This window comes from Chelmon rostratus, chromosome 23 (assembly GCF_017976325.1).
Source record: "Chelmon rostratus isolate fCheRos1 chromosome 23, fCheRos1.pri, whole genome shotgun sequence".
Classification (NCBI taxonomy): Eukaryota; Metazoa; Chordata; class Actinopteri; order Chaetodontiformes; family Chaetodontidae; genus Chelmon; species Chelmon rostratus.
This window is the reverse complement of record NC_055680.1, coordinates 410,627-426,669: the sequence shown is the minus strand read 5'-3', so window position 1 is coordinate 426,669 and position 16,043 is coordinate 410,627. Positions and strand designations below refer to the sequence as shown.

The 16,043-nt window shown below is 41.0% G+C and overlaps 2 protein-coding genes across 2 annotated transcripts; both read right to left on the bottom strand.

Moving 5' to 3' along the window:
* Positions 1–295: 295 nt before the first annotated feature.
* On the bottom strand, positions 296–8,221 carry snapc2 (small nuclear RNA activating complex, polypeptide 2). The gene is made up of 6 exons (XM_041964915.1): positions 7,882–8,221; positions 6,058–6,231; positions 5,366–5,504; positions 3,772–4,446; positions 2,616–2,704; positions 296–1,770 (listed from the first exon to the last, which is right to left on the bottom strand). Exons 1-6 carry the CDS (start codon positions 8,095–8,097, stop codon positions 1,459–1,461), a joined length of 1,605 nt encoding a protein of 534 aa, XP_041820849.1. The 5' UTR covers positions 8,098–8,221; the 3' UTR covers positions 296–1,458.
* Positions 8,222–9,378: 1,157 nt separating this feature from the next.
* On the bottom strand, positions 9,379–13,003 carry LOC121626420 (zinc finger protein 771-like). Its single transcript, XM_041964921.1, has 2 exons — positions 12,749–13,003; positions 9,379–11,754 (listed from the first exon to the last, which is right to left on the bottom strand). Exons 1-2 carry the CDS (start codon positions 12,927–12,929, stop codon positions 10,643–10,645), a joined length of 1,293 nt encoding a protein of 430 aa, XP_041820855.1. The 5' UTR covers positions 12,930–13,003; the 3' UTR covers positions 9,379–10,642.
* Positions 13,004–16,043: the final 3,040 nt, after the last annotated feature.

Below are 16,043 nucleotides of genomic sequence, written 5' to 3'. Positions count from 1 at the left end.
CTCAGTGGCATAGACTACAGAATAAAATGTGATAAGTGGTATTATATATCAGGTTTATAATCTTGTTGATTTTTCTCACTGACAGTTCTAACTTTGAACTGATGTTTCCAGTTTTAGACTGTTTGTTTTATTCAGGCAGAGTTCTTGAAATATGTTTTCAGGCAACATGTAACAACCGAGAATTTGGCATATTCTGTTCAATGAAAACTAGCGTACCAAGTCGAGTATTGTTTTTTACAAGATTTCTGAGAAATTTGAGATATGACAATATACTTCCAGACACTTAATCTTGTTCACAAATTTGTTTCATTTTCTCTTATGATGCTCTACAAAGAAAATGTCAAAAATGAAAATCATAATGTATAACACAATATCTTGTTCTATGGCATATATCTTGTTCTCAACGCCATCTTTTTTTTTTTAGTAAAAAAAGATGGTGTTAAAACAAAATGTTCTTAATTTAACAAGAAACTAAGCAAATACACAGCAACTGGCCACTGTAGTTGTGGTACTGGTACAGAAATTCAGGTTTTGTATCAATACTCTTCCGGGAACATGTCGTATGGCATGCAGACACATTCAATATTGGTCTATAGTTGTAGTACAGTGGTGAATAGTGATTTTGGAGCTCTCTGATTTAGAGCAGCTTGAATGAATTATTTTTCATCAACACAGTTAAATGCATACTTAAACAGGAAACATATAGGACAGTGCAATGTGTATTATATTTAATTTTATTTCTTTATTTTTTATTTTAGGTCTTTTAAATCTTCCTTGGTTAAAGTGTCATTTTTCTGTGTAAAACAGGAGCTCTCTGATCTGATCTGAATCTGACCAGGCATTCAACGCCAGTTTTCAGTACTATGCAGTCTTTGCTACACGACAGAATAGGTTGTAAAAAAAAGTACTTAGCATAAACACCTTCACCTTCCAACTTGCCTGCCTTCTTCCTCTAGAAGGACATTTGGTCTCACAATACCACTGAACTACTGCACATATCATCACAACCTTTTAGGATTGGATTACTCTACTGTTAGCCAAGCAAACATTTTTTAACACCTTAATTTAAGGTGTTAGAAAAAAATATAATCAGAGAAATATAATCAAGTATTTCTGACAAACTAGAGCTGAAATAATTAGTCAAATCAAGGTGAAACTGGCAACTAGTCTGACAATCAAATAATAGTATTTTTAAAGTAAGAACACAAAAGTTCACAAAAACCTTCACTGACTTTTGACATGTGAATATTGCTGGTGTTCAGCTGCAGTAAACTGAGATCCTCTGAACTGTTGGTTGGACATTTTAGAATCCAAATGATTAATCAACAAAATAATCTGCAGATTTATCAGTGAACAAAATAATGAAACTTTCAATATTTGAGATTCTGGTGGGTACTGGAACCTCAGACAAACCTCACCAAATAATTAGGTGCTTAACTCTAAATTGTAAACCCTGACCTATCTGCGCATCAACAGTTTCAGTGGCATCCTAAAAGGGTTGAGGGGGGGGCAGAGTTCCATGACGTCTGTGTCCCCGGATTGGCTGGATATGTTATTGTTCCCTGATGACTGGCTCTCAGCTTCATCTGGCTGCAGTTTCTTTCCTCCAGTGTCTGTGGCATCACGATGGTCAGCAGTCCCTGCAGTGTTCTGCTGACTGTTTGTTCTGTTGCTGTCTTGATCGCTTGGTGCTTGGAGTCCATCCTTCGGGTCTTTAAACATTTCTCTTGCAATCTTGGAGTCAGCAGGGGATGAGAGCCATTGGTACACCTGAAGACATAGAGAGGAGGGCTGTGAGGTTAATCCAAGGTTAATGCTGCAAATAAAAAACAACACATATTTGGACCTATACTTTTGCAAGTTCAGTATGTACCAGGTCTGTCCAGGTACATACTGCTTTAAGGAAATGCTGGGCTCAACTCACATGCAGGTGATACCAGCTTCCTCAAAATTTACTGTACATACTGTACTGTGCCATTTGGCCCTTTGGGGGCTTGTCAGATTGGTTCCTGTACCAAAAAGAGACATAATACTTGCTAACCTTTGGGTGCTGTTCTACTCAATATACAGTATTAGCAAGCATGTAAGAAGCTAGCTCGTGAGGTCGAGTGAACCGTCATTTGCAAAAACAAGCCTAGCTAGCTGCCTCTTGGATTTTGATGTGTGTCTCTTTGAGGTGTTACAGTACTGATGCTTGGAGTACGCCAAACAGGACCAATGATTTGCATTTATTTGACACAACCAGAAGCAATGGAATACTGTGCTGTATATATTTTGTTATTTCTTTGATACAATGTGAAGCAATGGAGCTGTATATGTTCAGTTCAGTTAATTATTTGTCACAAATTACTTGGCAATTAACACATTTCTAGTGGAGCACCTTATATTTGGTGTTGTTTTGTCATTTAAGAAAGCAAGAGTGTGCCGTCAGCTACCAGCACAAACAGAAGAGTCACTGTGAGTGCAGTGTTTGCTGGCTGAGCCTGGCTGTACTGAGCTTGTATGATCTATTGGAACTCAACTCAGCCTGGCACCTGAAAGCTGTGAGTGAATATCTTTTATTTCTGTACTCTGTGTTACCAGTGAGGAGCTAACTAGTGTGCAGGCAGTTGTACCTCGATCAGATGTTTGTGGAGTTGGTTGCAGTCCAGCAGGGGAAGCTCCTCTGGGAGAGACATCAACAGATCCAAAACAATGGCGCTCTCTTGAGGACACAGTATTAGAAAAAAAAAAAAAAAAAGAATTAATACACTTCAAAAAAATCTGTCATTTTAGTCAAGATAACAATGCATTTCATTTCATCACCGCCAATGGCAATACCAAACACCAGATGATACTTCAGTTGGTGAAAGAGACTAAACGGAGCGTAAATAAAACTTTAATACATGACCTCTGTGGACATTTTGCCTGATGATAATTATGATAGGATAATTACCTATGTATCTTAAACTTCTGTAGAAATGTGGGCTGAGGTCAACTATCCTCTCTTCATCTCTACCAGTAGTCACTGGTGTTCACTGAGCCTCTTCACAGGCTGCCACAGGGCTGCAACCTTTCCAAACAGTGGAGTCCAATAGCTTCAGGTAAACATTAATTGGTCCAACAGTGTGCTAACTACTGTAATAGAGCCTATACAGGCTTGCCAAGAGGAATATAAGGTCTGACATTAATTGCTGTGAATATTATGACTTAATTTTCTTTTAACTTGAATTTGACTGTAGGACAAAATTATAGAAAAACAGTTTGACCTACTGCATGCCCTATGGACCCATCATTAAATGAAGCTAATCAATAAAAATGGACGGCAAAGCTGTGCTGATCCATTATTCACATGCTGCAGCAGAGAAGCAGTGTGTGTTCTGGGTTTTATGGTGTAAAAAAAGTAAAAGGTGATCGCTTTACTACATATTAAGAAAATGAACTTGGGGTATTCACAGGATTACAATAAATGAATGTAATGTGCTATATTAGAAAAATAAACTTGTCAATTTAAAAATGTTTGCATTTATTAATCATCTATTAATAAATATTTTCATGTTGTTATTGGCCACAACAAATCGTTCATTGTTATCTGCCCTGAAATTGCATACTGGCGCATCTGAAAAATAATGCTGGGATTGTATTGTGAGCTGTCTACCAAAAAAAATCTTGAATAAATTCCATTTTAAGAAAGAATAGAGTGTTATAGAGGATAACCAAACTAATGGGGTGTTGAATGTGGCTGAAATGGATTTGTTTACATATTAAATTAAAATACACTGTAAGACTCACCCATGGGGGTGAGATTACACTCCTCATTCGGCTTGTGGATGACACTCAGGTAGCGATAGATCCTCTCAAAGTCCACTACACACTTGACACCAACCATCCTGGGACTGTCTTTTGTGGCGTATTTGCTGGTGCGACCAAACCTGGCATGAAATGCAGCCGCAGGTGTGGACAGTGGCAGCGTGGAGTTGGCTGAACTGAAAGAGGCAGCAGAGGATGGTGTAGAACTGAGGACTGGAGTTAGATGGGCTACAGAGGAGACCAGATGCGTGCGGGGACTGGATGAAGCACACTTTGAAGTACAGGTGGTGGAGATGGTGATGGGGTGTTCCTCTGAGGGCTTCTTGATAGTCTGGATTACAGAACTACCAATACTCTGAGTCTTTACCACTGCTGCAGAGCTAGAGCTGGTTCTGAATTGTCCTGCAACTGGAGTCACAGTCTGTGAGGCAGGCTGGGGGGGTGTAAAAGGTACAACGAGTATTCTTGCTGCATCTGGCTGACAGGAGGTGGCAGCAGACTGAGAGGTGGAGTTGGCATCGGTTGCAGCGGTGGTAGAAAGCTGTTGCTGGGGTGGAGGGATTTTGCTGTTTGGCACTCCAACCGCTGGGCCCATGGTTGGTGCTGGAGTCTTCACTACATGGACAGGCTGGGCTTTGTTGGAGCAAGGATGCAATCCTAAAGGGGAAAATGTTAATGTTAAAGCTGTAAAACAGTCTTTTATCGCTGTAACATGGAGAGGAGGAATCTGATCATCTGATCGAGGAGTTTCATCCTTGTGTCAGAGCTCATGTTTGAAGGGACTGTTAAGATTTCTATATTGGAAAGTCAATCAAATGAAAACAAAGTGGCTCAACATGATGTAGAGACTCATAATGAGTACAGAGACACAAAATGAGTATAAAGAGACAGCAGGACTGTGTTTAACGACATACAGTGACAACAGATAGAACAGAATTTATCATTTAAGCATGTTACAGTTTTGTTTGTTTGTTTTCAGTGGGAATATTGCGTTTGTGGAGTCAAAGTATCTAAAAAGCTTTGAAATGTCAGCCCGTCCCTGGCAAAAACAAACGCTTTTGGTGGACGCACATTGACGGCGCACAAACACCTGGAGGGATTAAATTACAACATGTTTCACGGCTGCCGGCTGCTGCGCTCTCATTCAATACTGAAAAAAGAACTGTATCTCCATTAGTCACTTGTACACAAAAAACATGGGAAAATAGTATTCACAACCAGATAATATTTGAGCGGAATTCCTCCTGTTTGTTCGGGACACAAGTCTTACAGGGCGCATAGATTTTGTCTGAAAAAATAAATGAAAAAAAAAAAGAAAAACAATGATGACATCAATTTAATGTGATACTGTCTCTGCCTCTGCGCCTCCCCTTCAACTTTGACGAGTTAAAAATCATCATTGTGTAGATTGAAACAAAGGATAAAATATGCAAAACAAAAGGTTTTATGGGCTGTTTAAGCGTAGCTGGGGTCAGGCAAGAGGGTCCATTGTTTTAGCTAGAAATGTCACAAAATCCTAGTATCTGATATTTCTTGTCCAATAAATATCAGTATATTTAATAACACAGAGGCCTACCTTGGACTGGCAAACGAGGCATTGGTCTCAAAGGCACGGTTCGACCAATAGACCTGTCTTTGTCTGTGGGTGGTCTGTGGACCTGTGGAGGGTCACAGTTCCTCAGGGTGCGAGGCTCTGTGGAAGAGACTATCAGCATCTGAGAAACACAGGAAGAGGAGGACGATGTGAGGAGACAGGCCTGGAAACATGTCATTTTTAGGGCAAGGTCACTTTGGCCTTTGACAAATACAAATTTATTGGGGCATCTTGACCAAAATGTCTCCAAGGCCAAACCCAATGGTGCAATAACAGTAAGTGGCAACTGCATATTATGAAGACAAAACAGTATACGGTCAGCAATTAGAAATCAGCATATTGAAAAGAAGTGCTGAGTTTATTAAAACTGTGACCTGAATGTTTGACTTTTCCACAAAATGCTCTCACATTTTTTTCTATGTGAACTTGTTATATTAATTGTTATTGTTATATTTTAATTAATGATGAAATAAAATGTATAAATGTGATAAGGGTGATCAAGACTAAACTGGACAAGTTTCAACACCTATGTGACTAATAGCATTTGAGTCTGAGATCAAAAGATTTTTTTGACTTGTACAAAAACGTTTTATCTTCCAGAATGTAAAACAAAAACCAGAAAACAAAATAATAAGAACAATGTAACCCACCCCAACATTGGAATTTTGCAGTACCTGAGAGAAAGCAGTGGAAATGGGTTCTTCAAGGGTTCCAGCCACAGCAGAAGCCATCTGTGTCCACACCTCGATGGGCTTTCTGACACTCTTCTCCTCCAATCTCTTCTTCTTCAGCTTGAAGCTTGCACATGAAATCACTTTGATCTTCAGCGATTCCACCACAGAGTGGATCTAAAGGAGGCAAGGGACAGTCCACAAGTCTTTACATACAGTACATACTAGGCCTGTCAAAACAACACACATTCGAACATCTGTTTTAGCACATTATGTCTATAATGGGACATAATAGACAAACCCATACAAGCACATTCACAGGCATTCACACACACCTTACAGGTGCAGATAGTGGCACTGTCATTGGGGAGGTGGGTAAAGCAACTGTTAATCATGGTGACAGAAGTACTGTGCATGTGATGCTGGCGGTGTTGTGTAGTGGAAAAAAAAAGAAAAGAAAGAAAAAATAGTTGTGGACGTGCTCCTGGGTGGCACAGAGAGGACAGCATGGGCAAAGAGCCTTTCTTCTGCTTCGCTGTCCCACCTGACAGCAGCAACCTCCCTCCTCCTCTTCGCCACCATGTTTGTTCTCTGACTGCGCTCTGGAGAAAGTGTCTTATTCAACGCTACAAAGGAGCAGGCCTGGCTGTGTTGGCTGCAACAAACAGGCCACTTTAACGTTTGATCTGGAATTAGTAATGATAAGCATATTCCTGCAGTTAGGACAGGGGATAATGTTATAACAGTAACGCCAGCTCCTCACCTGCTGATGAAGTGCTTCCACAATTTCTTACCAACATTTCTATTTTTTGACATCATCATGGTTCTCCTTAGAGCTGCCATGTCCAAACTATTCCATAAAGGTGGCTTTAGGTGGCTGCAGGTTTCATTCCAACCAAGGAGGAGCGCACCAGGCTGGACTCATTTAATCAGCTGATCTCACTTTTCAGCTGATAACTAAGGGATCCCTTGATGTTGATTGGTTGGCCTGGTGTGCTCCTCCTTAATTGGAACGAAAACCTGCAGCCACACGGCCCTTTATGGAATAGTTTGGACATGCCTGCCTTAGAGGAAACACAAAATAGGCAGGGGTACTGCTGCCACAGTTTCAATAAGCTTTTCCTTATTGAAACTGTCCCATCCGACAGCAGCAACCTCAGCATCCGCCCTCCTCCTCCTACTCTTTGCCATGGTTACCTGACTGCGCTCTGAGAGAGCTCCTGATTGGTCAACGCTCAGGAACATGTAATGGGAGATGTCACACTAAACATGTCAAAACAACAACAAAAAAAAACAATCTGACATGCTAGTTTTTCCGTTGGGTGTCCCAGACGCTGCATGACAGGTCGTTTAACATGTGACACTACACGATTGGCCATGATCCTCTCAAAGACTTGCAAGTTCACTGAGCACCTAAATTCAGTTGGATGATACAATTTCATTTTAAAAGTACTAAATCTCAGCAAAAATTTGTGGATAAAACGTATTTCATTCCAAACAAATCTGAACTTCTGTTTTAGTTTTGAATCATATTCCCATTAGATGTATTATTAGTATCTATCTATCTGTTGGACAGAGAGTCTACGCTTGTTTTACAGCTGGCACAACTTAACGACTTGAAAACAGAGAGCTATGCAGTTCTAGATTTCTACATTCCCAAACACATACACCAGAAAAGGTTAATAATATTAGCAGGTTTGGATCTTGACTGGAGGATTTAGGAGGAAAATTGCAGTTAGAATAGTAAGTTATAAACTGACATGCATCTGTAGCCTGTCTGTAACATCCCTACTAATCAGTGAAAACAGACCCTCCTGTCACAGTTACCTCTGACATGGATCTAGTCGGCACGCATTTTCTCAGGAAAGCGTAATCGACGTCTTCGTCGCCGTCGGCGGTCCTGCTGAGTCTTTTCAGAGCATTCAGGAGCTTCTTCTGTTCCGCTTGCTGCCACTTACAAACAACTTTGCCTGAACGCTGCGGTGCCGATTCAGGTTTTAGGTTGCGATCTGGTTTAGTTCGCGTGCGAGGAGGCGGCTTCATCCCGACTCACGTTACTGATCCAAACCAGGTTTACAAAAACCACAGCAGATTCTGAAGGTTCACGACACACGCTGACTAGTCCGTGTTTGCTACGTGCCTGGTACTTGCTGAAAATAAATATAATTTAAACGTTAACGCGTCCGTCTTGACTGGAGCAACAACAATACCACGTCCGGTGCAATATTTTCATAATAAAAGCGTCGTCCCGCTAATTTATATTAGATTCAAAATTTTACAGGGCTGAAACTTCAAGCACAATTTGCTCCATTTTCTTCAGAAATCAATAAAGTATCACTGTGTTCAAGTACATTCCCTGTGGACTTTTTGATCAGGTTTTTACTGGCATGTGAACTGTTTTTGAGCGGATCGACTGTTAAAATCCTGAGTTTATCCATTAGAATTGCAGCCGTCCATTAATGATTATCCTATAGAAAACACAGTAAAAATCTACAAATTGCCTCCATAATTTGTTGTGATCCCAGCAAAAAGCATTTGTCAACACACACTGCCATGTTTCCATCACTTCTGCGGACATAACATACTTACCCTAACCACAATCATAAATAATACTTGCCCAACCCACACCCAAACCTTAACCCAAGACTTGCCTTTAGACGATGAGTCCCTATGTCCCCACAACAAGAGTAATACACGTGTACATGCACGCACACACACGTTTATAAGAGTACACAATGCATTCCTAGCTCCTTACCCTACACTATCATCACAACTAAATGCCTAACACTGATCCTTATTATAACCCTAACCCTTATTATAACACTGACCCTTACCATAACCCTGACCTAACTGGCCCGACCAACTCTGAACCTCTAAGCCTTAGAGTCTAAGGCTTAGAGTCTAAGCAGACCTTTAAAGTTGTGAAGACTGGCCAAAATGTCGTCGTTTTCCAAAAATGTCCTCAATCTGAAGTTAAAAATTTCCTCTGGTCCCCACTATGTAGTAAGTTCAATTACACACACCTTGTGTCAATTTTTATTTATCTAGTCACTTGCACAAAGTGCTATTAAAGTGAAACGTTGATTGAGATTATACTTTGTGACTTTAATTTGAAGGGTACAAAACTTACTCTTCCGGGTTGCTATGCAAAAAAAATGTTCTTCCTGGATCAGCACTATACAGGGTGCATCTCATTTCTCGATCAACGATCGATCCTAACAAATGTTGTTAGGTCACAATGACCATAATTTGTGTTTTTGTTGTTTTTTGTACAAAATGATATTTCATAAAAAAGAAAACACATATACAGTAAAAACTGTGTTATTGTTAGCAGTGTTTATTTGATCACACAGAAAAATGTAACTCATGAAAACTTGCAACATGTTACAATGAGGTAACCTCCTAACCAACATTAAAAATCCTGATCCAAGTGAAGATGCCAAATACATGAACAGTTTAGCTGCTTGTTCCAGCTCTCTGAGCAGTGTGGGTTGGGGGGTGTTTGTGTCCCACTCAACTTCTCTGTTTTCACATGTGATTGTGGTTCCTGCTTTTTCGGATCTATATTTTTCATTTGTATAAATAGTCAATAGTAATACAGTAATACAGTTTTTCTAGATTACACCTTAGATATGAATATGACATGCAAATTACTCACATCTGGTGCCCAGCTAGCCTACACTACAGTGTAGTCTGCAAAGCAGGCGCCGAACACTAAACTCATGACAGCCAACATGTCAAGACTGAGATTTTACCAACAAGACAAGGTTTCAACACAACAGATACAAGTTGCACTGCTCTGCATCATTCTGCCCTCCATTTCAAACACCCAGGGTGGAAACCATCAATCATAAGCTCTCTAACAGTCACAGACAAACCTCAACCCAGAACAAAACTTTTCATGCAGGTTTCACAAAAAGCTTGTTTTATAAACAGAAGTGTCACCTAATCATCACTAAGCTCATGAGTGTTTATTCTCATTGGCCGTCCACAATATCTTAACACTGGTTTTCATCAGTCCACATGGAAAATAGTTCAGTCTGCCATGAAGTAATTGATGGTTGATAATCAAGGATGGTTAGAAGCTTTCAACACATCTACATACTGTATCTAAGAGTTTTTAGTGTTGATGGAAGTGGAATCTTTGGTCATGCTGTGGCTATTTTCCCCTGCCCCCCAGTCTTTGTGCAAAGGTATGCTTGACTTATCTGTGAACTGGACACAGAAATTAAACAGACTCTGGGTACAATGACAAACAAGACCATTGGAGTTGGATTACAATGGCATGTTCCATTTTGGTTCCTGGTGCCAGTTTGCAAAATACCTGGATTCAACTTCAGCAAAGTAATGTTGAAGACATTTGGTTCAAATGAAACCTTCTTCTCTGGGGGTGCCTCAATCTCACTGATCAATTTCAGTTTTTAGATTCTCCCAATGAAGTTGATAAGATACATTTTATTGCAAAGATTATTTACTCTTCAATGTAAAAGTTCTGAATCAAAAAAGACGCTAATCTGCTTAGCAACCACTGGGTCTACAGGGAAAACTGGAAAGAGCTAACACTGATTAGAGCTTCTTCCTGACTGACTTACAATGTGTGTCTGGTTAACTGCACTGTCACTTTCTGACACTTGAGCTGAAGCGCCTGCTCTACAGATTCACTGCTCTTCTTACCGGGACACTTGTGTTTTTTGTGGTGTGACAGCAAACTAAATTTTTTGTCACATACAGTGCAAGTGAATGGTTTCTCTCCCGTGTGAATTCTGTTGTGTTTATTAAGATTTCCTTTTTCACTAAATCTTTTCCCACAAAGTGAGCAGGAAAATGGTTTTTCTCCAGTGTGGACTCTCATGTGTCTAGCCAGTGTCCCTCTTTCATTGCACCTTTTCTTACATACTGAGCAGCTAAAAGGCTTCTCTCCAGTATGAATTCTCATGTGAGCAGCTAATGTTCCGCTCTGGGTGAAGTTTTTACCACACAGTAAGCAATTAAAAGGTTTCTCTCCAGTGTGTCTTCTCATGTGTATCTGCAAACTTCCTTTTTGCCTAAATGTCTTTCCACACACAGTACAGTCAAACGGCCTCTCCCCGGTATGACAGGTGATGTGTCTCTGCAGAGCTGTGTTTTGCTTAAATGTTTTCCTACACACTGGGCATTTATAAAGGCTTTTCTGATTATGAGATCTCTTATTAGACACGGGTTTAAAGTCTTTCAGTGTGTCTGAAAATGGCTTAGATTCAATCATTTGGTTCCAGTCATCATCTAAAGCTTCAGTATCAGTGTTAAAACACTGTGAAAGAAAAAACTGACCATCGCTGGTCGCTTTTAAAAAACCAGCTACATCTAAGTCAAAGGTTGGTTCTGATCCTCCACAGTTTACTCCGGCAACCCCAGCTTCTGTCTGCTGAGCGGGACTGGCAGCTGGAGGATCTGCTTCTCTGTGCTCCACAGTTTGTCTTTGATGAAGCACTGAGGACTGAAGATTCTCTTCATCATCTTCACTCTTCACAGAGACAAGAGGGAACTGGAACTCTGTGAAGTCAGCCCCCTCTTGCACTTGAAGCCCCTGTCTGGCCCAGACTTCCTCCGGTTCCTTTTTAATGCAGGTCACTGGGGCCTCCCAGTCCAGGCTGGGGCAGTCCGACGATTCAGGGGGAACCTTTGCATTGACAGTCAGAGACGGAAACTCCTGAGACACACCTGCACAAAAAAGCATGACAGTGATCCCAAACACAAGCCCAGGCAACGAAGGAGTGGCTTCGTAGGAAGCATTTCAAGGTCCTGGAGTGGCTTAGCCAGTCTCCAGAGCTCAGCCTATAGAAAATCTGTGGAGGGAGTTGAAAGTCTGTGCTGCCCAGCGGCATCCCCAAAGCATCGCTGCTCTAGAGGAGATCTGCATGGAGGAATGGGCCAAAATCCCAGCAACAGTGTGTGAAAACCTTATGAAGACCAACAGAAAACGTTTGACCTCTGTCATTGCCAACAAAGGGTGTATAACAAAGTACTGAGATGAACTTTTGTGTTTTGTGTGATTTTCTGGATTTTATTTATTTTTTCGTCATTTTGTCTCAGTTGAGGTATACCTTTGATGAAAATGACAGGCCTCTCATCTTTCTCAGTGGGAGAACTTGCACAGTTGGTGGCTGACTAGACTTTTTTTTGGCCCACTGTAGCTCCTGGCTCACAGACTGACATGTCCACAAACAGTGAATGTGTGACTTGATTTAAACTTTCCTTCACTTATCCTTCACATTTAACCTTTTAATTGTAGATTGTTACATTTGGTGAGTAAGGCGATTGTATTATTTTGTTCAGTATTTTACAGTAAGTGCTAGCTAACAGTCTCAAAGCCAGGGAAAGCCACAGAGCAGCAGAATGAAAAGGCAGAGGTAGAAAACTGAACGAAGACTATAAAAAAGTTTCAAAGCTGCATGACACTGTGCAGGTGTTTCTACTTTTCGTGTCAGTCACTAACAGGTTAGTACATAACGCTGTTCATAAACATTACCATCACTAACTACGACACTTTTCTCAGACTTTTAGGACTGTTCGTTTTGAGGCAGCTTGCTTTGCAGGCTAACGTTAGCATAATAATGATGGAGTGTTTCTAGCAGCCAACTACAGCAACTGAACAGCGGTGTGGGTGAAAGCTTCCAGAATAACAATGTGACAGATTAGTTGGACGGTGACAAACCTCTTTGGTGGTTAAATGTTTTCTTGCTAGCAGGCAGCTGCTCAGCTCCGAGCAGCCCGCGTTGGCGACCGAGTTCCTCCTCGTACTCCGTTATTGTTCTCTCAAACATCTCGATGATCTCTTCAGCAGCCACAGTCAGTCGCTGACTGACGTATGCTCTCAGTAAATTCATTGTAGACATTTTGAGGTGACCGACAACCGGGAAAGAGTTGTGTTTTTCTTCTTCTTCTACCTCTTCTTCCTCTTCTTCTTCTTCATCTTCGAGGTTTTACGGCAGCTGGCATTACTGCCACCCTCAGGTTTTATTCTCCCTCGTTATCCATTGGAAATGGAGATACTATAGTGACCTTATTTCCTCTACTTCTTAATTTAATATATATACACACACACATATATTCTATCCCCTCTCATCGTTTATAATCATTTATAAACTTGACACCTCTTTCTCCCCTTTTTGTCTGTCTTGTCCTCCTCACTACTGTCTGAGCTTGCTTGCACTGAATTGAATGTTGAAAGAAAAGTCCTTTTGACTAGTTTAAATGCCCTAATTCTTTTTCTAACTGCCTCCTTACACTTACACCTTGTATTATTTTTATGTCAAGAGTTTCTATTTTCATTCCATCATTAATCTGACAGGTATCTCACTTTTTTTTCCAGAAATTTCTCCAGGATCCATTTCCCACCTGAGTTGTCCACAGTCATCAAGTTTGCTAAAGTTATCTTACACCAGACCTGGTAATGATCAGTCCCGTCTTGATACACTGCCCAATTGCAGATTGATGCTATGGTGCTGACACAAATGTAAGATCAACCAGATTCTTTTCCTGTATTCACATAAATTCTTGTAAATCTGCCATCATTTAAGCACACCAATGTTATGCAAGTGAATTTGTTTTGGACCCACTAAGCCAGAGGCACACACCAGCACAGAGTTAAAAGTTTTTTAATGGAAAGAGGTTGGCAAAAAGGCACAGGTGGTGGCGGCAGAAGACCGGCTGGCCCGGGAGCTGGAACAGCTGGACACAGGGAAAGCACTGGAGCAACGGCAGCAAGGCACACACTGGAAAAAACTTAAGAAGACACTGGTGATTTCTCAGGAGAAAGAACACTCAGCAAGAAACTCATCAGGTACACAGGATACAACATGAGAACATTTGACTCTACCAGACTGGACAGAATTTTCTGGCACAGGAGTGGAGTCATGACCGGGTTTATATGGAAAGGCTGATTGGTGGAATTGAGCCCAGGTGTGCCTCGTCTCCAGCCACACACACACCCTGCATGGAGAGAAGAGCAGAACAGAGAGAAACTCAGGCCACAACAACCAAATTCTTCTCACCAAGCAACTCCTCTATTACCTGACCATTACTGTCTGTTCTTTCACTCCCCCATAAAGTGTTGTGTCCTTAAAAACACCACTCCAGACAATGTTACTGCTACTCTGACCTTCTATCGCTTCAAGATGGTCCAGTCTTTTGCATGGATTAAAATAATTCACAATCACCAGTTCTTTCTTTTCAGCCCACACTTTGACTACCACATGCTCTAGTTTGTTTCCTATACCTATTATTCTGCAGGGGATTCCTTGCTTTAGAAATGTGGTACATCCACCACCTCCACCCTCTCTCCTTTCCCACCTCACTGCCTAATTTCCATACAAAACAACATCTAAATCAGGTCTCATGAATATACACTGTCTGCTTTTGTTTTGTTTCTGTTTACTATATACTACTCGCAATTATTTACTTCTTCCCACTTTAATGCTTTAATATCTAAATGGTGCTCCGCAGCATTCATAACAACTTGAATCCTCTGTTTTAGATTTAATCCCATATGTAGCATTTACCACTCCTGCCATAAAGGTCACCAATTTCTTCTTCTCTACTTGTGCATTGTCTTGCTGTTCATTTGCAGCAACTTGCTCTTAATTACGTCTCCCCTCCTTGTCCTCTTTTTTCTATCCTGCCAACTTAACTCCTTCATCATATGAGACCTTGGCTTTCACCCTTATCTGTTTTTCCAAAACTTTCCATAATTTTTCCTACATGTGAAGTCAAAGCAGTTGGTTTTTCAGGGATAACTGTCTGTTAAACATGGATCCTTACCTGGCATGCATATGTGAACAATAGCGTTTCCATTGAGTTGGTAAACATCCCACTTCCCAAATCTTATTATATAATCTTAATAATATTTCTCTACTCCTGTCACTTAAGTTTCTTAGTACACTATGGCTATATTCGGAACTACCTACTACATTGATGAATACATACTGTTTTTCATAGTGGTATGCAGTATGAAACTGTTGACTACAGTATGCTAGGCTTGGCCGGTTTCCGAGTTCCTTAATAATGGAGAAAAACGAAGATTAAAAATATCTTTCATTTGTGGGCCTGGCTTTCCTGTGCCATTGTTGCTGAAGTCTGCTGTGTTGGCTGCAGTGGTCTGGGTGGCTGTGGGCTAAGCGGGGTCAGTGAGCATGACTGGCTGCTAGCTACCCCTGCATGTACTTATGGAGCTTCTCAACTCCACAAGCGTTGGAGCACTGTTTTAATTTGACGTAACAGTCTGAGAGCTGAAGAAATAACAAGATGCATTGGTGAATTTATAGCCAAAGACATTGTCTGTTTTGTGTGGATGACAATGATTTTCTACGGACAAGGAAGCACAGTGCATCTCATAGATTGGTGGTCTTCATGAGCTACTCAGAACTATATCAGTCACAGGTCATTTTATGACCAGCAGTGGGAAATGAAATGTTTTGTTCTACAGACACGGCCTCTTTTCGAATCACACACTGGACTCAGCATTGCTGAGGGTTTGAAATCTGCTGTTTTGGAGTGGGAGCTCGACATGAAGAATAACAAAAATCACTGCCCCCTAACATAAAGTGTTGTGCACACTTTTAACCTCACTTCACAAGCGGGTTTGAACATAGGCTCTGTCTACTTGGTCAAGTGAGGCGTGTAGCACAGCTGTGCTGACCACCAAACAGGGACTGTTAACCCTGCCAGTACATAAACTGACCATGGATGTGGTCACCCGATGGAACAGCTCTTTTAACTGCTGCATTGCTTTTGTTTTGAAATTGTACATAGTTCAATTATTTATTGCCAAAGACAATTCATGCCAATTTTTTTGCACTCACTTAGGTCATGGCTGGCTACTAGACTGAATATTTCCAAAATTGTGATTGGCAAGTCACACACACATACTGTCCCTAGTGTGTATTTCCAAAATCCATCTGGCCAGACAGCAAGCCGCTGTCCATGGGCTACAGCAATTATCAAGACAATGA

Bases quoted from the DNA above. Each gene is read 5' to 3' on its own strand.
- snapc2 (XM_041964915.1), bottom strand. From the start codon at position 8,097: ATGAAGCCGCCTCCTCGCACGCGAACTAAACCAGATCGCAACCTAAAA. The intron at 5,505-6,057 runs GTACTGCAAAAT...TGTGTTTCTCAG, and splicing joins TTTCCACTGCTTTCTCTCAG to ATGCTGATAGTCTCTTCCAC. The intron at 1,771-2,615 runs GTACAACTGCCT...CTATGTCTTCAG, and splicing joins TCCACAAACATCTGATCGAG to GTGTACCAATGGCTCTCATC.
- LOC121626420 (XM_041964921.1), bottom strand. From the start codon at position 12,929: ATGTCTACAATGAATTTACTGAGAGCATACGTCAGTCAGCGACTGACT. The intron at 11,755-12,748 runs GTTTGTCACCGT...TTTTTTGTGCAG, and splicing joins AACATTTAACCACCAAAGAG to GTGTGTCTCAGGAGTTTCCG.